Source organism: Somniosus microcephalus, chromosome 8 (genome assembly GCF_052327205.1).
Source record: "Somniosus microcephalus isolate GS21.2 chromosome 8, FLI_Smic_1.0, whole genome shotgun sequence".
NCBI lineage: Eukaryota > Metazoa > Chordata > Chondrichthyes > Squaliformes > Somniosidae > Somniosus > Somniosus microcephalus.
Window position 1 is genome coordinate 148,078,025 of NC_140994.1, and position 23,315 is coordinate 148,101,339.

Genomic DNA, 23,315 nt, shown 5'->3' on the forward strand with positions numbered 1-23,315 from the left:
GCAGGGTACGATCGGACTCGTCGCCACTGTAAAGTCTGTGTGTTGTTTAGTTAATTAATACACAGGCTACCAGAGTAACTTAAAACAGGACTTTACTATTCGAAGGTCAGGGCGAATCTGCCCAATAAATCCTGACACAGCACTTATATACCGGTGTGGTCACCGTCGGTATTACAGTATACAGAAGCCAACAAAGTAGTGCAACACCTAAAGTAGTTCTCTTAAAGGTGGACGGTTACATACAATAGTTCTCTTAAAGGTAGACGGGTACATACACTACATCCCCCACCCCACCCCTCGAGCCCTGATCGCCAACCTACACTCCCACCACCGCTCACCCCCCTCCGCGCCCCGTTTGGGTCCTCGGCTGTAGCCTTTTGCCACTGGTTTTTCCTCCCAGCCGCTGGCCAGTCAGTTAATTTGGCCGACTGCCGAGTGGAAATGGAACAAAAAAATGATAATGAGGCCCTGCCGTATGCATTCCTGTGTTGCCAGGTTCTTCTGCCGTTTTCAGCCTCCCCCACACCCTCCCCACCTCCCCGTCAATATTGGGGCCATTGTCTTCTATCAGGCAATAAACAGTAATCACCAGATGCACAATTTTCTATTCAAGGGGCCTATTGAGAAGTGGCAATCAACAAAATCCCTCTATCTCACACACAAACGAAAAAAAATTGGAATCCAACACTTATGATGCAGCTACTGAGTAAAAAAGCTTTCAGTGTATATATGACAGAGAAAGGGTATTCAGACAGTGAATTTCAACCAAATATGTGACTATCATTTTATTTTGATATGTGGTTGCCCCCTCTCCCTCTGATATGGCTACATTGGCCGAAAAGAAAAAGTTTGTAACTGTTGCTGTGCAAGTTCAAACTATGTCAATAACATTTTGATTGGTTCTCACTTCGTTTCCACAGTATTCTTGAGTCGAGAGGGTGACTAGGCAAACTGATCCTCGAGCTATCTTAATGCTGGATCCAGCTGGTCACTTGCAGAGATGCAACAGTGGTATGAGTTCATTTTATCTGCAATTTTCCTTCTGCGTATTTTGGGAAAGTACTTAGTCTGCCCTTATTGTTTCACCAGATGGTCCGCACAAGAATTTGCTCCCTTCAAGAGTGATGGTTCAGTTTTCACGGAATAATGCACAAACAATAAATTCTTAGAGATTCTATTTTTTTGTAAGATGCACCCAAGAAACAGCTGAAAATGGTCTTGCCTAATTGTGCCAACAAATGAGTGCACAGAGTTTCCACCACAACAGAAAGCCATGAGCTTGTACAATTAAAAAAAGACAGATTTAAATTTATTGCCACCTCCATGGCTGAAATGCAACGGTTTCTAATTGACTTTTTTTGACAAACAGTTGTACACTATGTTAAAGATGGGGTTTTGAAATAAAGAGCTGTGTCTAAATATAATTATCCTCAAAGCGCTTGTCATAGTTGGAAATGCCACCCATACACAGTTTTTGTTTATTCAGCATGGGAATTATCATTAAAGATTTGGTAGCTGTTACAGATGCTTGTTCCAGGAAATGCTTTATCCCAATAGTTAGACTGAAATGCATCTCTATAACTGTAATACAAGTTGTGGAAAGCTGTAAAACTAACTCATCTGTGTAGAATTTGATGAGCATAATAAGCTTTTTATTAATCTGCTTTGTAGTAGTTTCATGATAGCTAATTAGGGCTGATTCCCCGATCGGTTCTTTCTGGCAAGCTGTGCTGCTAACACAGGGTGCTTGTCAGGAAATTGTGGGCCTGATTTTCCATCATTAATTTAATTGTCTGAACCGAGAAATTATCTCAAGATCCCCACATCTAATTTAAAATGAAACACTGAATCTTAACTATCAATGCTGTTCTAAATTTCTTCTTTATTACAACTTCAGCAGAACAGAAAGGTTGAAATTAAATACAAAGTAAACTGACAAAAGTAGGTGTAAAATTGTGATGTACAAAGACACCAAAAGTTACATGAAATAATTAAAAGGAAAAAATTCCTGGACAAAAGATGACATTAAAATCGTCAAGGAAATTAATTGTAGTTTTCCAATAGGTAGGATGATACAGTTCAATTATTATTTTGCTAAGTTGATGGTTAAAATTGACCTGTATTTTATATTAAAAATTCATCTAATTAGGCATTGTCTGTTATCAAATCACAGAGGGCTAATAGATATAAGCCTTCTTTCCCTAAACTTAAATATGACTTGTGTGCTATTTAAAACACTGCAATTTTGGTGCCCATTGTTCTCTGAGAATGGAGTGCAATGGATCACGAAATTTATTGACGATCAGTCCCAAATAATTTCTGTCTATTCTTTGCCCCACTCAAGTTTCCAGTCGAGGTTGGGATGGGCGGTGTAAACTCCCATCCAAGCAGGCAGAAGTTTCATTAAAATATATAAAAGGAGTGGGTGGGGGGTGGGGTGAGGTGGGAGCACCCTGCATGCAATTTCCTGATGTTCAAGACAGGAAATGCAATCCCTGTTCAGGATACCAAGCATCCAGGGTTGCTAGGAACTGATAGGTCAGGTAGTAGTTTCTGTGCAATCTGATTAGGGATGATGCAAGACTGAGGATGGTATTGTGGAATGGCACAGAAAATAACGCTCCTTGCAAGCATCTCATGCAATACCATGGCTGCGGTGTGTATGATCCACAGGATGCACTGCAGCAACTCGCCAAGGCCCCTTCAACAGCACCTCCCGAACCCACGACCTCCACTACCTAGAAGGACAAAGACAGCAGATGCATGGGAACACCATCACCTCCAAGGTCTCTTCCAAGTCACACACCATACTGACTTGGACACATATCGCCATTTCTTCATCGTCGCTGGGTCAAAATCCTGGAACCCCCTACCTAACAACATTGTGAGAGTACCTTCACCACATGGACTGCAGCAGTTCAAGAAGAAAGCCCACAACCACCTTCATGAGATCAACTAGGATGGGCAATAAATGCCGGTCTTGCCAGTGATATCCATATGCCGAGAATGAATAAATAAAAACAAATTAGACAGGATAGTCAGAGGGAGCATTGCATGAAGTACCAAGTACAAGTGAGCAGAAGCAATTGTTGATGACAGTAGTTGAGCAGCAACAGCAGGAAAGGAAGGTGTGGGTCAAAAGGACAGCAGCTTTTGGACCCACAGATTTTTACCTTACAGGAGTTGCATACTGAGCTGGACTCATCAATCAGCTCTTCATGCAATGTCCTGAGAATCTTCAGAGCTTGCTATATGAAATGTTGCAGCTGCTCAGACATCTATGTAGGCATACTCCAATTTGCAGAGGCTAGGGGATGAGCTTAAGAGCATCTTTATCGCAAATGTCTTGCCACATGGATGTTTGGTCATCTACAAGGGGCAGCCAGCAACAGAGGTATGGCAGGAAAAGAGACAATAAGGCCATCACCTCTCAGGATGAGGATCCATTTACCCCTCCTTGCCACCCAGTCTCTACAGAGGACGACAGAAGAGTCAGGTAGGGGAGAGCAGCAGCCAACTAGTACAGATGCTGAGGGTTCTGGCAGCAGTGGCATGATCCGTACATGACCCAGCTGAAAAAGAGCATTTGTCACAGGCAAGTCACAAGGGGCCAGATATTCCGATCCCTATGGGTGTGTACGCACCCGTAGGGACATTGGAAATGCCGGTTTCAGGCATGCACAGTGCATGCGCTGAAAACCAGCATTTCTGATCTGTCAAGAATGCTCTTGATAGTCGGACGCCTGCCCTGGAGAAGGGCCTCTGCGGGGGGGGGGGGGGGGGAAGAGTTCCGTTTTCTGGAGAACCTCTGCCCGCAGAAAACCCTTAGAATTCTTACACCTGGTAAATGCAGGTGTAAGGCCGGCTTTTACTAGGATAAGAGTTGAAAAAAGTTAAAAAAAAAAAAAAAAATTTTTAATGTTTTCACTGATTTATCATTTAAAAATACTTTAAAAAAGGTAAGTTTATTTTTAGCCCTGTAAAAAAACTTCAAATATTTTTTTCAAAAAATTAAATTTTTGTTTAAAATATTTAATTTACTGTAATTGCAACTAATTTTAAAAAGGTGATTTAAAAAAAAAAATTATTTAAAGTTTTACTATGTTTTTGGGGTGATCTCCATTCATATATTTGACAGGTCTATTTGTCAAATGTATGAAGGGAGATCCCCTTCTTCTATTGGCTCCCCATGGCCCACGTGATCCCAGGGACGCTTGCGAACTGCCTGCGCCTCTGGGATACGTGGGCCCTGTGCACTTGGATTTTGGAGAGGCCCAGGATTGGAAGTATAGGCATCTCGGGAGCCCTCAGGTAAGTTCGTAGATGTTTCCAGATCGAAGGCCTCCGCATGCAGGAGGCCTCCGATCGGAAAATACGGCCCAATGTATATTCTTGAGAATGCAGCCCTACCTGGAAGACATGCAGGGCCCGCCCACTCATGTTGCTCCCTCTTTTCCATTAGGACGCAAAGCCTCAGTGACCTGCTTGGTGCATCAGTGTATGGATGACTGACTTACCTGACAAATGTCACCAGTAATGATTTGAAATGAGCCCGCAGCATAAAAGTTCAATGCAGTGGTGACTTTAACCACAACAGGCAGGTTAAACTGTGAAGATGTCTTCTGCAGGTCAAGCTGCAGTGTACACCACTATTCAGTGACTGCCTAGCTGCTGAAGATGGCAAAGACAAGTCTGTTCAGACAGGCCCTAGTTGTGCTTGAGTTGATGTAATGTAAATCCTGAGCTGTCTTTGGGTGCCAGGATTCTGTCATGCCAGCACACCTGCCTTTCTTTCATTCTCAGGAATTAGACATCCTCCTCCAAATTCAAAACACTGCATTGGGAGGAATGAACTGGTGGCAGCGGGAATCCTGCTGTGGGGAAATACAGCAAAGGAGTACTGAACAGAAGGAAAACAACAAGTAGCAAGCTAAAAAAAAGCAACAGCTCTAATGCATAAATTTCCCTTACTCAAGTCAAAAACGGTAATCAGATTGCAAGTCGCACAGATACAACAACAGAACCTATTTTATACAGACACTCAGCAAATCAAGAGCTGAGCATCATCCAACGTGATCCAACTTATATTTATTTAAGGTGTCAACCTTAGTTCAGTGGTAGCAGTCTTGCCTTTGAGTCTAAAGGTTGTGGGTTCAAGCCACATTGAGTACATAGTCTAAGCTGACATTCCAGTGCTGCACTATCAGAGGTGCTGATTTTTGAATGAGTTGTTAAACCAAGGCCCCATCTGCCCTCTCAGGTGCATGCAAGAGATCCCATTGTACTATTTGAAGAAGATCATGGGAGTTCTCCCAGTGTTCTGCTGACATTTATCCCTCAACCAACATCACGAAAACAGATTATCTGATCATATATCTCATTGCTGTTTATACCTTGTGGTGTGCAAATAGGCTGCCCTACAACACAAAAGTGAGTACAGTTCAAAAGTACTTCTTTGGTTTTGAAGCACTTTGAAAGAAAAAAGACTTGCATTTATATAGCTCCTTTCACAACCTCACAACATCCCAAAACACTTTACAGCAAATGTTGTGGGTTCAAGTTCCACTCCAGAGACCTGAGCACAAAAATCCAGGCTGACACTCCAGTGCAGTGCTGAGGGAGTGCTGCACTGTCGGAGGTGCAGTCTTTCGGACGAGACGTTAAACGTCTGCTCTCTTAGGTGGATGTAAAAGATTCTATGACACTATTTTGAAGAGCAGGGAGTTATCCCCGGTGTCCTTGGGATCACGTGGGCCAGAAAAAAGGATTCCATTGCTGTCATTTCCAAATGGGATCCACCAATGACAAGCAATGGAATCCCCAAATAATTTAAGAATTTAAACAACTGGAATAAAAATAAATGTTCCCATTTTCAAATTTAATTAAAAGTCCCTTTAATGAAGCACTTACAATAAAATTTTAATTTTTTGAAAAATAATTTTTAATGCTTGTGGATGATTCTTTATTTTAAAATTTTAAATTTATTATTGATATTTACCCTTACGCTGGTGAAAGCAGGCCCTATATCTGCTTTTACCAGGTGTAAGGGTTTCGTTGGCATTTTATGGGCAGTAGTTGGACAAATAGCCCAACTCTGCACCAGTGAAAATTATTTTTGGGTTGGTTCATATGATCTGTCAAGACAAACCTTGACAGATCGCAAGTTCTGAGTTTTCACGCATGCAGAGACCCGGAACTTGCGGGGCCTTTTACAAGACTTACGATGGCGTACGCTGTGCCTACACCGTCATTGGCCACGCAAAATCCGAGCCAATGTTTCTCCAAATTTTTAATTATATGGAAATTCACAGATATAATAAGCACAAAGAATAATATTTAGAGCATTATCCACCATATAAATGTCCCATATACATTTAGATCAGACTATTTTTCTGCAGCGTTGAATCTGCAATTAGTGGAATTTTTTATTATCACAAGTTATGAACTAGTCTTTGTTACTCCACGATAACATAATGTTCAATGCATTTGCTCCACCATTCATAAACATGTGTATAATAAACTATGTACCACATACTTAAAACATTCATTAAAAGTATGTAAAGATTCCATTAGGAGCTGTGTAACATTGCCTTGGAATAAAGTGACTATGGGGCGATTTTCAACTATTGGCCGCTCCGTTTTAAGAGACATCCAGCAGTTGAAAATGGCTGGGAAATGGCAGCCGCTCCTTGGATACCCAAGGCCCGCATGATGCGATTTTCATGGGGCCTGTACATGGGTGCCCAGCACTCCCATTGAAAACAGGCGGGATCTGCTTGCATATGTAAATTGGAGTCCAACACCAGTTGTCGGACCCCGTTTAAAGGAGAAATGGGCAGTACGTGGCCTGGGCATGCTCCGACCATTTGTACCAGGCAGTGAGCAACCTAATCAACTTAAAGGGACTGCTGGAGGCTGCTCCAAAAACAGCCTGAAACATTTTTGGGGAGAATGTTTGTGGGACCAGGAGGAGCAGGAGTATCCGTTTTAGTGTAAAAGTTCAAAATCACCCCCACCTCGTTGAAGGTTATAAGGATTACCATTATTCACAAATGTGGAGGTCTGGATTTATTCCCAAATATCTTAGCATTTCTCTTACCGTCGTTAGGTTCTGCTTGATAGTTTTACTTTTCAAAGAAAATTTATGAATGATCTTAGAAAAACAAATGTTTAAGTAGATTTAGAAGGTTAATATTGTACGGTAGCTAGCTCATAGACTAACATCAAATACCTTCACTGCTGGAAATGTTTTTTTGTTCTTTTCACTTGAGACACCTGGTAAGCCGCCGTGTGATGGTCCTTCACATCCATAACGAAAGCGAAAGCCTCGCTTCAAAATATAAGTAATATATGAGCTGATTATCTTGTTTCTCTGTTATTGTAAAATATTTAACTGTTAATAAATATCAACATAGGTTTGCTAATGCTGTATACGAACAGGAGTAGGCCATTCAGCCCCTCAAGCATGTTCCACCATTCAATTACATCATGGCTGAGCTGTATCTTAACCCGCCTTGGTTTCATATTCCTTAATACGCTTGCCTAACAAAAATCTATCAATCTCAGGTTTAAAATTTTCAATTGACCTGGCCTGAACAGCTTTTTTAGGGAGAAAGTTCCAGATTTTCACAACCCTTCGTGTAAAGAAGTGCTTCCTGATATCACCCCTGAATGTCCAAGCTCTAACTTTAAGGTTATGCCCCCCTGTTCTGTGTTCCCACACCAGAGGAAATAGTTTCTCACTTTCACAGAGTCATAGGGCTCGAATTTCCAAGCCCCGTGGAGGGGGGTTTGGAGGCGAGAGTGGGGGGAAAATTGCAGAATCAGGGGGCACGAACCCTTCCCGCCTCCATGCCCGTTTACCAGGAGGTGGGTACCCGACCTGTGCTGGGAGCCGCCTCCCCGAGGCGGGAAGGGGATTAGTGCCAATGAACTGCCTGTTAACAGGTAGTTAACAGGCAGTTTTTGGCCTAATCCCTATTTTTAGCCCTGAAGTGTGGGCTGCCCGACGGCTCCAAACCACGCCAAGTTAACGAGGCGGACCGTGGGGCTGAAGGGCTTGGAGGGTTCGAGATGTCCGGTGTTCAGATGAGTGATGGGTGCATGAGTGCAGAGGTAAGTCTGTTTGGTGTGTGTAAAGTGTTAAAATAAGTTTTACTTACCTTTACTTACTAATGCAGGCTTCCTTCCTTCAGGTCTCGGGAGTCCCTCATCTCACCGGCACAGAAAGCAGAATGGCCACTGTGGTGTATGTGCCTTTAAGAGCAATTGTGGTGTATGTGCCTTTAAGAGCCCCAGGTGTGCGTAATGCCGGTAATTGCCACTTGGGCTATATAAGCCTGTGTATTGTGTATATCCTTTAGAACCCCCCCCCCCAGACTTGCTTAGTAAATACCTATGAACCAACTCCTGTCTTCAGTGTCTTTATCGACACACGGACACTACAGTGGCGACGAAGTGGAAACGGACTTACCTGCAATTCGGCAGCACCTCAAGGACATCGATTCCTCCAGTGTCCAGAAGACTGAAGGAAGTTATAGAAACTGTGGTTTCACCAGCTGGCCAAGCTGGTGGCAGGTACTGCGCTAATCCTTCCTGGGCGTCAGGCTGGGGCTCCAGCGTCGGGCTCTACAGCTGAGACAGGCAGCGAAATCGGAGGCAAGCAATAACGGACTGGGAGGGTGCACTCGGGAGACGGCCGGCGCGGCAAGCAGGTCAGCGTTTAGACCTCCGTCGGGAATGAGTCTCCAACAGTGAATAAACAGAAACCACAGTAAAACAGCGTTGTTATCGGTAGCAGCGGCGGGAAAGCGCAGGAAGCGCCATATCGTTGCTACAGAGGAAAAAAAAGCGCGGGAAGCGCCATATTTTTTTTTTGAAATGCCTAAGTCTGGCAATATTGATGCTTTTGATAACGAAACAGAGCCTAACTTTGGCAATATTGATGTTTTTGATAACAAGATAGAGAATTGGACCACATATGTAGAAAGAGTGGAGGTGTTTTGCACCGCAAATGGAATAGAAGATGAAAAAAAAGCTTCAGTGCTTCTGGATCTAATGGGCGCAGAAACATACAAGCTGTTACGCAACTTAATCACTCCAGCCGAACCGATGGACAAGAATTTTGAGGAGATTGTTGATACCCTACACTGCCAATTCGAGGCAGGACTGGCAGATTCTCTGCAAGACAAATTCATCTGCGATCCCCTAAGTGTAGAAACACAAAAAAAGGTATCTTCTGGAAAAGATTTAACACTGGACAAGGCTTTCAGTGCAATAGGAGCGGCAAAGATACAGCAAAGGCCACAGGACTTCGGCACCCATGAAATGACACGGGGTTTCAAGAGAAGTTATCGCTGCGGCAGATCCAACCATGACCAGAGGGATTGCTGGTTCAAAGAAAAAGCATGTAGGCGATGCGGAAAGATGGGACACATTCCACGTGTATGCCGATCTGAAAATAAAAAATCCACTAACAGGAAAAGAATCAATAAGGAAAAGCACAGAAAGGTACAAATGATGACGGACAGTAGCTCCAAAGACCAGAAGAGCGATAGCGACTCCGGGAACAAGAGATTAAGCTCTCTCAAATTACATAATGTAATTGCCAATGAAGATTACCAGACCATTTGGGTTACCCTCATAATAGCAGGGTCCCCAGTTAAAATGGAGCTAGACACAGGATCAGCTCTAACCGTAATAAATCGACGCGATTACGAGAGGCTATTTTCGCATATACCTCTAAAAGACACATCCATTATCTTAAAAACATATACGGGGCAGAAAGTATACCCCAAAGGAAAAATAAAAGTGCCTGTGGTATACAACGGCAAAGAAATACAAAAGTTGTATTTATACATTCTACAAGATGGTGGTCCACCGTTGTTGGGACGTGAATGGATAAGGAAGATACGTTTAGACTGGCACTCCATTCAGGCACTGACGGTGACCAGTAAGGAAAAAAACAAGGATGACATCATACCTGAACGATTAAAAGACATCTTGGCCAACGCCAAAGAAGTGTTTCAAGAGAAACTAGGAACCTTGAAAGGCATCACCGCCTCAATAAAAGTGGAAGATGCAGCAATTCCAAAATTTTTTAAGGCAAGACCGGTGCCATACGCAATACGTCCGGCAGTCGAGGCAGAGCTGGAGAATTTGGAAAAGGCAGGTGTATTATCCAAAATAGATTGGAGCGAATGGGCAACACCCATCGTTCCAGTCATGAAAAAAGCATTGAAAAATAACTCTGAGGAACAGAGAAAAATTCGCATCTGTGGGGACTTTAAGGTGACTGTAAACCCGGTCCTTCACACGATACAGTATCCTCTTCCGAGGATAGAAGATATTTTCGCCTCACTATCCGGAGGAAAACGTTTCACAAAAATTGACTTGGCACAGGCATATCTACAGATGGAGGTTGAGGAGACCTCTAAAAAGTATCTCACAATAAACACACACAAAGGCCTGTACCAGTACAATCGACTGGTTTTTGGAGTAGCATCAGCTCCAGCCATCTGGCAAAGAGCTATGGAGCAAGTCCTGCAAGGGATTCCGGGGACTCAATGCTACCTAGACGACATCCTTATAACAGGAGAAAACGACAACGAGCACCTTGCCAATTTGGAGCAGGTGCTCACTAGGCTGAAAGAACAGGGCCTACGAGCAAATCGCCCCAAGTGCGAATTTTTCCAAAATCAGATATCATATTGTGGCCACATAATTAATAAGGAAGGGTTGCATAAGTCACCTGAAAAAATTGAAGCAGTTATAAAAGCCCCAGCACCTGAAAATGTTTCACAATTGAGGTCATTCCTGGGATTAATAAATTACTATCATAAATTTTTACTGAACTTATCAACTATTCTACACCCTCTTAATGATCTTCTACACACAGGAGTGATTTGGAAATGGAACGAAGACTGTAAACGTGCCTTCCATAAATGTAAAGACTTAATCACATCCGAGAAAGTTTTGGCTCATTACAACCCATCACTACCAATCAGACTGGCGTGCGATGCATCCCCTTACGGCATAGGAGCGGTATTGTCCCATAGATTCCCTGATGGCTCGGAACGGCCGATAGCTTTTGCATCACGCTCATTGAACTCAGCTGAGCGTAACTATTCCCAGATAGACAGGGAAGCATTCAGCCTGGTATGGGGAGTGAAGAAATTCAACCATTACCTACACGGACAAAAATTTACCTTGCTGACTGACCAGCAACCCCTCATCTCCATATTCAACCCTAAGGAAGGTGTCCCCATTATGACAGCACTAAGACTACAGAGGTGGTCCCTTTTTCTAGGGGCACACCAATACAACATTGAATACAAAGGGTCAAAACAGCATGGGAATGCTGGCGGTTTATCGCGCCTGCTGTTGCCAACAATAGAAGAGGCACCTACAGTAGACCCAGTAGAGATATTCCACTCTACCATAGTGGAATGTCTACCGGTGACAAATTCTGCCATTGAAAGGGAGACCAGAAATGACCCTACTCTCTCACGGGTCTACGATTTAACAATGAAGGGATGGCCAGCACATGGCGAACCACTGTTGCCAGCATTCTCGCAAAGAAGAGAACAGCTGTCAGTGTGCCGAGGAACCTTGATGTGTGGATCCAGAGTGGTGATTCCACCCAAACTCCAGGATAAAGTGCTAAAGGAGCTTCACGAGGGGCGTCTGGGTGGAGTGAAAATGAAGAACCTAGCTAGGGCATTTGTATGGTGGCCAGGTATCGATGGAGACATCGAAGAAATGACCAAGAGCTGCCTAGGATGCCAGAAGGTCCAAAATGCTCCGCCACAGGCCCCTCTACATCCATGGGAGTGGCCCTCATCTCCCTGGCAAAGGGTGCACATCGACTTTGCTGGTCCATTTATGGACTCAATGTTCTTAATCGCAGTTGATGCACACTCCAAGTGGCCAGAGGTAATAAAGATGTCCTCCACCACCACGGAAAAAACCATCACAGTATTAAGGACCATATTTGCCAGGAATGGGCTGCCGGAACAGATATGTTCTGATAATGGACCGCAATTTGTGTCCGAAGAATTCAGAAAGTTCTTAAAGAACAATGGGGTAAAGCACTACACGTCCGCCCCATACCATCCCGCCACCAATGGATTGGCCGAAAGGTTTGTCCAGACCTTTAAGAAGGCCATAAAGGCCATGGGTAATGAAGACATAAAACTTCAGCACAAGGTGGATAACTTCTTATTTGCATATAGGAATGCAACACATATGGTTACAAACCAAACTCCCGCCATGATGTTCTACAATAGAAACCTAAGATGCCGGCTGGATTTGGTCAAGCCCAACATCCGAAGGGACGTGGAGAACCGGCAGTTTCAGGGCATGAATGAAAGGCCAACTAGGGCCTTCCAGATAGGCCAACCGGTTTTGGCCCGGGACTACCGTACCGAGAAATGGCAGCCTGGAACTATCTGCACACGACTAGGACCACTGATGTATACCGTGGACATCGGAGAAAGCATAATAAGGCGCCATGCTGACCAAATCATCAAGTCATCCGAAAAGGGACAACCTACACCACCACGCTATACATCTAACGATGAAGTAGAGATACCCATATCTACCTCCGATCCGGTGATACTGGAACCCGATGAACCCGACACTGGCCTTCAAGCTGAATCAGCCTTGCCAGAAGAAACTACTGCACCACCAGAAACTACTACACCCCCGAGGCGTTATCCGGACCGAGTCAGGAAGCCTCCTGAGAGACTAACTTATAATTAATTAATACAGCAATGTATATTATTTTGCATATAACATGTAATTAATAATTACTTAAAATATGATGTACTAGTTAGCTAGAAGGGGAGGAATTGTGGTGTATGTGCCTTTAAGAGCCCCAGGTGTGCGTAATGCCAGTAATTGCCACTTGGGCTATATAAGCCTGTGTATTGTGTATATCCTTTAGAACCCCCCCCCCCAGACTTGCTTAGTAAATACCTATGAACCAACTCCTGTCTTCAGTGTCTTTATCTACACACGGACACTACAGCCACGAGCTGTCAAAAGTTGCAGCATTCTGCTTTCTGTTCTGGAGAGATTTCTAACTGAGTCTGTGGAGAAGGACTCAAATTAGAAGTCAGATTGTCAGTGTTTGACAGCTTCACAGAGCTGTCAAACGCTGATATTTCATCTGTCAAAAGCTCTTGACAGATGAAATGTCAATCCCTGACGTCACCTGTAACCGGGTGTCCCTTAATTGGCCTGGGCTCAACAAGGTCAATCAAGGAAAAATCGCATGGGTTGGCCGTAAATCGATGGAGGCGGGACTACAACCCAAAAAGTGGGAGTCCCGCCTCCATCACGTCCCCATTGACAAAATCCAGCCCATAGAGTTTTACAGCACAGAAAGAGGCACTTTGGCCCATTGTGTCCACGCCGGCCATCAAGCACTGTCTATTCTAATCCCATTTTCCAGCACTTGGTCCGTAGCCTTGTATGCTTTGGCGTTTCAAGTACTCATCTAAATGCTTCTTGAATGTTGTGAGGGTTCCTGCCTCTACCACCCTTTCAGGCAGAGTTCCAGATTCCAATCACCCTCTGGGTGAAAAAGTATTTCCTCAAATACCCTCTAAACCTCCTGCCCCTTACCTTGAAACTATGCCCCCTGGTTATTGACCCGTCTACTAAGGGGAAGGATTTGGCAGATGGAATACAATACTGGAAAGTGTGAGGTTATGCACTTTGGCAGGAAAAATCGTAGAGCAAGTTATTATCTTAATGGCAAGAAACTGAAAGTACTGAAGTACAAAGGGATCTGGGGGTCCTGGTGCACGAAACTCAAAAGGTTAGTATGCAGGTGCAGCAAGTGATTAAGAAGGCCAATGGAATGTTGGCTTTCATTGCTAGGGGGATAGAATATAAAAATAGGGAGGTATTGCTTCAGTTGTACAGGGTATTGGTGAGACCGCACCTGGAATACTGCATACAGTTTTGGTGTCCATACTTAAGAAAAGACATACTTGCTCTCGAGTCAGTGCAAAGAAGGTTCACTCGGTTAATCCCGGGGATGAGGGGATGGACATATGAGGAGAGGTTGAGTAGATTGGGACTCTACTCATTGGAGTTCAGAAGAATGAGAGGCGATCTTATTGAAACATATAGGATTGTGAAGGGGTTGGATCGGGTGGATGCGGGGAGGATGTTCCCGATGATGGGTGAAGCTAGAACTAGGGGGCATAGTCTTAGAATAAGGGGCTGCTCTTTCAAAACTGAGATGAGGAGGAACTACTTCACTCAGAGGGTGGTAGGTCCATGGAATATGCTGCCCCAAAAAGCTGTAGAAGCTACATCATTACATAAATTTAAAACAGAAATAGACAGTTTCCTAGAAGTAAAGGGAATAAAGGGTTATGGGGAACGGGCAGGAATTTGGACATGAGTCTAGGTTCGGATTGGTCATGGCCCTGTGGTTAGCGGAGCGGGCCCAGGGGCCGTGTAGCCTGATCCTGCTCCTATTTCATGTGTCTAATTCTGTTAGATTCAGGAGATGGTTCAGTGATAGTAGATTGGCGGTTAGGATCAGATCAGCCATGATCTTATTGAATGGCGGAGCAGGCTCGAGGGGCCGATTGGCCTACTCCTGCTCCTATTTCTTATGTTCTTATGTTCTTATGTAAAAGTTCCTTTCTATCTACCCTATCTATGTCCCTCATAATTTTGTACACCTCAGTCAGGTCCCCCCTTAGCCTTCTCTGCTCTAAGGAAAACAACCCCAGCCTGTCCAGTCTCTCTTCATAGCTGAAGCGCTCCAGCCCAGGTAGCATCCTGGTAAATCTCCTCTGCACCCTCTCCAATGCAATTTCAAATCCTTTAATCATCTTAAACACCTCAATTGGATCACCCCTTAAACCTCTATACTCAAGGGAATACAACCCTAGTCTATGCAACTAGTCCTCATAAATTAACCATTTGTAGCCACGGTATCATTCTGGCGAATCTGCACTGCACCCCCTCCAAGGCCAATATATCCTTCTTGAGGTGCAGTGCCCAAAACTGACTGCAGTACTCTAGGAGTGGTCTAACTAGAGCTTTATACAACTGTTGCTTAACATCCAGCCCTTTGTATTCCAGCCTCCTTGAGATAAAGGCTAACATTCCATTAGCCTTTTTCATTATTTTTTGTACCCGTCCACTAGTTTTCATTGATTTCTGTACATGGATCCCTAAATCCCTCTGCTCCTTCACAGGTCCTAGCTTCTCAACATTTAGAAAATACTCTGATCTATCTTTCTTAGGTCTAAAGTGGATGACTTCTCACTTCCCCACACTGAACGCCATCTGTCAAAGTTGTATGTTGACCCTTGAAACTAAGTGCTTTATTTATTATTTTTAAAAATTTGTTTATGGGATCTGGGCGTCGCTGGCAAGGCCAGCATTTATTGCACATCCCTAGTTGCCCTTGAGAAGGTGGTGGTGAGCCACCTTATTGAACCGCTGCAGTCCGTGTGGTGATGGTACTCCCACAGTGCTGTTAGGTAGGGAGTTCCAGAATTTTGACCCAGCGAAGATGAAGGATCAGCAATATACTTCTAAGACTTGGAGGGGAACTTGGAGGTGGTGGTGTTCCCATGCGCCTGCTGCCCTTGTCCTTCTAGGTGGAAGAGGTCACGGGTTTGGGAGGTGCTGCCGAAGAAGCCTTGGCGAGTTGCTGCAGTGCATCTTGTAGATGGTATACACTGCAGCCACGGTACGCCGGTGGTGGAGGGAGTGAATGTTTAAGGTGGTGGATGGGGTGCCAATCAAGCGGGCTGCTTTGTCCTGGATGGTGTCGAGCTTCTTGAGCGTTGTTGGAGCTGCACTCATCCAGGCAAGTGGAGAGTATTCCAACACACTTCTAACTTGTGCCTTGTAGATGGTGGAAAGGCTTTGGGGAGTCAGGAGGTGAGACACTCGCCGCAGAATACCTAGCCTCTGACCTGCTCTTGTTGCCACAGTATTTATGTGGCTGGTCCAGTTAAGTTTCTGGTTAATGGTGACCCCCAGGATGTTGATAGTGGGGGATTCGGCGATGGTAATGCCATTGAATGTCAAGGGCAGGTGGTTAGACTCTCGCTTGTTGGAGATAGTCATTGCCTGGCAATTTTGTGGCGTGAATGTTACCTTCCACTTATTAGCCCAAGCCTGAACGTCGTCCAGGTCTTGTTGCATGCGGGAATGGACTGCTTCATTTTCTGTGGAGTTGTGAATGGCGCTGAACACTGTGCAGTTATCAGCGAACATCCTCATTTCTGACCTTATGTTGGAGGGAAGGTCATTGATGAAGCAGCTGAAGATGGTTGGGCCTAGGACACTGCCCTGAGGTACTCCTGCAGCGATGTCCTGGGGCTGTGATGATTGACCTTCAACCACCACAACCATTGCTCTGTATTGTTCTGATTGTGCCATAGTAGTCCAGCATGTAGCTGTTAACCACATGTTGTGCTATAGAAATGTTAGCTGCAGAATGTATGGTGAGTTCTTGATCTTTTCTGCTCCACTGGGACAGAAGATCAGGCTTCTCCACAAGGAGAGTGTGTGTATTGATGGGCAAGTTACTCTGGTCTATTCTCGAGCACACCCGGGCAATTACTTATGGAGCAGACACCGAGGATTAAGTTACCTGGCTGCCGTCACACTACAAGAACAATGCTTATCACAAGAAACCTAAAGAGGGATAAAGAGTCTTCAATAAAGGATGCAATAACTGAAAAAAGTAGTAAAATCAAAATCTCAGTTGCTGGAGAAATTTTCTATTTTTATTTATTTGTAGATAATTTGGAAAAAAAGATCAAACATTCTTTACCACCAAGCTCCCAACTTTAGATCTATACCAGATGGAGAGATACTGCCATGATGCAATTAACAGGAGGTCTCTTTCCCCCAGGCAGTGCTTATATCTCCCACAACTACAACCTGCCTGATCAGATTTGGTATTGAAATGGAGCCAATGAGCCAAGTCCCATTCAAATTCAAATTTTTAGTCATGAGTTGAGGATATCATCAGCTGTCAGTATGGCTAATTCCCCATTTGGGCAACCCTAGCAAGAAGCAGCACTCACTTAATTTGAACAGATGAAGTCATGGGCTGTGGACCCATAGTTGCATCACTAGCACCCCCTGTCGGTGGCACTCTTCAACAAGAGCGTTGATCAGAGAATCAGTCCTTATACTTGTTTGCGTTATACTATTATTTTTCCTTTTTAATTATTTACCCTCTTCTTAGACGCCTTCTATTACTCACTATTTCTCAAATGCAGAGTGCCTCAGCGACTTACTCCCAGACGTCTTCTAATGCTAGGATGCGAGAGCGGTCAAGGTTAATTTCACTTTGGATATTCCCTCACTTCCAGAGCACGCACAGGCACTTTATTTCTGCCTCGCAACTCCCCAGACAACTTCTGCCCCCTCCTCCTCCCACAACTGGGCTTGAGAACTCAACACAAGGTGATAATATGTTCTTACTGCATTAACTGTTAGATGTTTCATTAAGAATTTATTTTTTAATTCTCCTTATTGAAATATTATTGTTATCTTTAAAGCTATTCAACTGGAACAAGAAGCATAGGACAAGAGATGATGGGGAGACATTCCACTTCACTGCACTTGAGAAACAATCCGTTCTCCGGCACAGCCAAGAGGAAATGGGGGCGGAGACTTATGTATTAGGTCTCCGGCCCACAACTTTGCACTCGGATTTCCTGGGGCTTCCCCATCTGATTTAAACGAGCCTGTGCTTGCAGTAGGCACAGGCCCAGCGAAACTATGAAAATGAGGCAATGGGGACATTTCATCCCTCCCACCTCAGGTTCCTGTTTGGAGTCCCATGGCTTGCCCCAGTGAAGGGGCACCTGTAGAAACATGGTGGTGGGGCTTGTGCTGAGACCCTCTGTGGACCAAAGTGCACACTGCCTAAAATATAAATGAACTGCTCAGTAATCTCAAATTTACCAAAGTTCAATAAAATTAAACAGGCATCCTGGAGGTAGCCTGATGATTCAAACAGCAAGTGCAGTAGTTTATTTCATGAATTCCTCCCTCGGACAATCTTCAAGCCTTAGGGCCTTATGGTTGCTGTTGTTGCCAGGAGCCAAGATTGCAGCATTATTCTTCTTCAATAATAAAGGGGATCCACAGGTGGTGGTGAAGGGACAAGGGAAGAATAAACATAGCTGGTCATTGGATGGAGTGGGCTTAATGGACCAAATGGTTTTGTTCCCACTTGATTTTCTTATGTTCTTGTTAACAAATTATGCATTAAGATGAAGATTTTACTTGATGGTTTCAGTAGTTGCCTGCCTATTTTTCTGCAACATTGCTGACCCAAGGATTGTATGAGGATTCACTTGTGCAGTCCTAATAACCAATATGCACCCTTATTGAAGCATAAATGTTTGCATTTCCAGCAAAAACAAAATGATTATTTGCATGATTTGTTGTAGCTTACCTGTTTAGGTTGTTCAATGATTTCAATGTAGGGATCACATGCTAAAATGAGAAAAAAAATCAGCATTAGTAATCATTCAGCAGGCCATTGCAGTTACACATAAATCTGAAAGGGGTGATGTGTGTCTGCCTACTGCTCCATTCACACTGAAAAACGGGGTGATAGGCAGACAAAAGTTAAAAAAACAAACTACTGGTCACTGACTGCCTGAGACCTGCCTGATTCAATTTTTGAACGGGCCTGGAAATGGACAACCAATGCATGCACCCAAAACAATTGAGGTCCTACACCAGCAGTAGGAGCCTGATGCAATTTTACGGTTCCAGTAGTTAGAACGTGCGCAGCGCATGCTCTGCCCACTATCACTGGATGTAGATCAGCCTAAACAGCGGTCCTTAAAGCATGACTGCTCCTCCTGGCCCCAGAAAAATTTTCCCACCCAATGCCAGATGCTCAGTGCCCCGCGCCCCCCAGGATTGCCTCACCCCTTTTAAAAGAGAAGCCTGCCAGTGCTCATTGAGTGCTGGTGGGTCACCGATCCCATTCACAAGAGGCCTGATGGTTCAGGTCTCTCGCTAGAGCCATCGGGCGGGTGGTGCGATCACTTCACTCACCACCTGCATGATTTGGTGCCCTTTAGGAGAATCAGCTCCAAAATGTTTTCATAATAGGTTTTAAAAAGATCTGTTTTAACAGAGTACACAGACCGACACAAATTCACTTAGCCAATGGAATTTTCAAAACAAGCCTTTGTTAAATAATATCTTTGTATTAGTGAGCTGCCAGCACTCCGAGTGCACTGGCAGGCAACTCGCCGATTGTGGAGGGGTAAGGCGGGAAATCCAGCAAATCCTTCACGGAGCCAAACCGTATGTAAGCATTTAAAGGGGGGAAGCAATCTGAAAGGGGTGGGGGGCAAGTGGGAAGACTTTTGTGGGACCTGGAATAGCATATGAATAGAATCCAGCAAGTCTTGGGCAGCCAGTGGAGCAACTGTTTTTTTTAAATCAGTGCGAACGAGGTGGTAGGCAGATGAAAATTGCCCCCAGAGAAGATGTTTGCACAAGTTGCTGCCAATATACATTTTTGTGTCAAATTTATTTGGTCGAGTGGTGCATGGTACACCTACCTGTACTGCAGCCTTGAGTCATAATAGGGGAAATTTTCTGCTGCTCTGAACTGGTGGTGAATTTGCCCAACCTATACTGGGGGGAGGTGCCAAAAAAAATCAGGGCGGAGTATTGGTTGCACCAAAAATGCATTAGGAGTCACTCCCCTTTTTTTTGACTGGGCTGTGTTAGTGTTGGTAATGGTTTGGGCTTCTAGTGAACAGGGGCTTCATGAAGGATGTGAAATTATGCAAAATGTAGCAGGGCATCTCCTCCCCTGCATTTTCTGTGGCTGTTCTAGAAATGTAATATAATTTCTGAGAACCAGTATAAAACAGGTGCAATCCCACTCACGTCATAGCCTACAGCACTATTTCTTGAAGTGCATGGAGTTAGTTTGAGAGAATATGTGATACAATTATTTTTACTTTTTCAGTTTTTAAATTTAGTTTGTTACATTGTCAAAATTTTGCGTTTTACTTCACTTTCTTTTTTTCATTTGAGTATCACTATCAACTGAAACTGCCTCCACATGTAGCATTGGAATTCTGTTGGCAATTGCTCTTGCCCTCAATGAGCTACAGGAATAGAAGGAAGTCTGCTGGATTTAAGGGAGAGTGCAGAGATACACGTCAGCCCAAGTAAGCAGGACCCCGGACCTCACCAGAGCTTCATGGGCATACCAGAGATGTTCCTTTGCCTTCCATGCTTCACTAGAAGGGGTTAGGAATGATGTGCCAATTTGTTGTACAAGTCGAAAAGTAGTCTTGAGATGCTGAAACTTGAAGGGACACATGTACATCAACAGACATATGCACAATCTGTCAGTAAGTCAGTTTGCATTATGCAGCTAGGTTGTGTCACTATGGTTTGAGGTATGATCTCCTTGGACGACGTGACTGTGATAAGTCTTTCAACTATACATTGCATCTTGATGGTATACCGAACTGAAGTATAGGTATGCATGAGATACATTAAATAAGCTATAAAGTTGTCTAAGAACTTTGCATGGTTAAACAGTAAATGTGGAACAGGTTGCCAGGCAACATTTGTAATGTACAATTCCGGGCCATGTACCCAATACATTTTACTGTTGGATAGTCTTACCTTGACAGATTCCTTAAAGTGTGCTGTCTTCTTCTGCATCTGTTCCCTGGTCCTGTGAGCAGCGTTAGACCTGGTCCTTAACTGCCGCCAGGAATGGTGCACTGGTGTCTCGAGGTGGGGTGCTCAACAGGGTTCCAAACAGGGCAACCTTCCTCCCACCCACCTCATGCAGTAGCACATCAATTTTTCCATTCACGGGTGCTCTATCACTTCAGTACTTGCACATAGAATCTAGTTCATACCTTCACATCGCGTTTCATTTCACTTCATTTTTGAATGTCACTTCTCCGCTTCCCCCACCGCCGCCCCCACCGCCAACCACTTCCCCCAGCCTTGGCAAAGGCTGACAAAATATTTTAAATTAATTTTGAAGCTCTATAAAGGCTGAAATAATGTTAGCCATTTACCTTTAAGTCCGAACTTTCCGTTAAATTTCTCCATGCTGGTCACATTGTGCACATACCCTATTAAGCTAGCTGCTTGCACAAGGCCAAAACTGCACAGGCTGCTCTGAATAATTATTCAAACAAGCTTACCATGGAAAGTCGTGGACAGTCAGCTGACTGCACTATTGGCTAGATTTATGCCAGCAGCTCGGCAGGAAAGCCTAAATCCAGCCTGGCAAGGAAAATTGCTCTTATCTTTTGCAATGATATCATATGTAAAAAAAACAGGAAACATTCCTTATCATCCAGTAACAATAATAAGTCACTTACTGAAATGTGAAGCAGGATCTGAATAGTTCAAATCTTGACAGCTGAGACCAAAGTCTACGTCTATATTATTGTAGTGATTCATACTCTCCATCTAGAAAAAAGTCAAACATAAAAATGTAGTTTACATTCCTTCGAATGAAATGATTTGAAGGTAATACCTTATGCTAAGGTGCAGATTTTATAATTTAAGTGCTTTGTATATGATGTATATTTTAGCACCCTTTTAAATAATATTACTACATCAATTTTCATTAATGTCAATATAAAAATGCTAACCAACAATTGAGCTATGGAATGATCTCCACAGAGCATCACATGTGATAGATTTTGTCAGTTCAGTCAAGCAAAATGACAAGGCATCTAATCAGATTGAACTCTTTTACTTGCTGATCCATGGCCCTGCATTGCTATTAGAGATGTACAGATCCTGCAGTTCCACTTGGTCTTCACCGACAGTAGCTGGACAATCACAGTGACAGAGGTGGGAGGCTAAGGAAACGGGTCCAAAACCAGAGCAATTACATGTAACAGCATTTACAGCCTTTGTAAGGGGGTGTCATTGTGTTGGTGAGATTTGGGACAGGTTCAATTGTTGGAAGGATCAATATGAAAACTACACACGATGATCAGAGAGAAATAGTTTGCCTGGAAGCAGCCACTATATCTGCTACAATTTGAACTTTGTCAATTGTTTCTTCTCAAAATGTAACTTCTTTTTTCTTTAAATGTAACTTTGCATTATAGTTTCTCAGCCAGTGGGTGCAGAGAAGCCATGATGTAATTGTGTATTAATGATGTTATGCCTTTCACCCAAATGGGTTGAGTTATGCAATATTTTGATGCAAGCCATCATAGGATCATTAAAAATGAATGAACTAAAGAACATTTCAAAATAAATGTACGCTATGTGTTGACTTAAGTTTCAAAATTTAACAGATAAAAGCATTTTACGGTTTTATTCAAAATCACTGGGCCAAATCTTGCTGGAGAGGCACATCTCACAGCTAGACTTTTTCCTGCACCCTTCAGCTCGAATATAATTTACGTTCGTAACTTGCTGGAAGTGTGAACTGATAATGGGGCATCTGGGACCTAAGTGAACAATGGACGATGGACCAACAGTCCATCTCCTTAACCAATGAGATTTAAGGATTGAGAAAGAAACAGAGGAACAACGAATAAGGAAATAGGGTGAATTAGAATCAAATCAGCTACAGAAAGAGAAATAGAGAGAGGTTGGATTAAGAGGGAGAAAAAAGACAAAGGAAAAGTAAGAAAATAGTTAAAATATCCTGGCCCTGAAATTGCAGTCAGCAGCGTAGGTAAGGAGTACGCCGATGACCTCAGAACAAAATCCACACTTACCTGGTGCGAAGACCCAAGCAAAAACTTGCCTTGAAATGCTGCAGAGTTATGCACAGCATAGTGGCTCATGGATCCCAGGGGCGCACCGTGTGCGTAAGCATACCTGGGATCACGTGGAGCGGTGTTCCTTTCACTAGCCAATCAGGAAACATAGAAAGCCCTGTGTATTACAACTTGTAAATTAACCGGCGTGATACTAATTATATTTATAAGTACAGTACTTGGCTTTAAAAAGCACAGGGAATACTTTGGAGTAAGTAGTTATTTACTGGAAGACTCTGCAAGATTAAAAAAGATTATAACAATCTCATCCCTCAAACCAAGCCTTTACAGCTGCCTGGTAGGTTCATTTACGTATTCCTTTTTAATTATTATACAATTTTCTCATCCTCCCATCTCTTATGCTGTGCAAACAGGCTCCTGTGCCTGTTTGCACCAGTCGTAAAATGTTCCAGCATAATTGATGCGCAGTTGGCGGGCAATTAGCCCAACTTTTCACCATCAATGAGGATTTGAAAGTTGCAGCGGATTATCTTTCTATTCGGAACTTGACAG

The 23,315-nt window shown here is 43.7% G+C and overlaps 1 protein-coding gene across 1 annotated transcript in view; it reads right to left on the reverse strand.

The window, feature by feature from the left end:
- The window catches only part of LOC147113860 (nuclear factor NF-kappa-B p105 subunit-like), an 88,303-nt gene extending 66,078 nt beyond the window's left edge, over positions 1-22,225 (reverse strand). The window contains exons 1-3 of the mRNA XM_085995236.1: positions 21,396-22,225; positions 18,464-18,504; positions 7,232-7,330 (exon numbers count right to left, since the gene is read on the reverse strand). Of these exons, the coding sequence (XP_085851362.1) occupies positions 7,232-7,330; positions 18,464-18,504; positions 21,396-21,486 (231 nt within the window). The 5' untranslated portion in view covers positions 21,487-22,225. The remainder of the gene's footprint in view (positions 1-7,231; positions 7,331-18,463; positions 18,505-21,395) is intronic.
- Between the last annotated feature and the right edge of the window lie 1,090 nt (positions 22,226-23,315).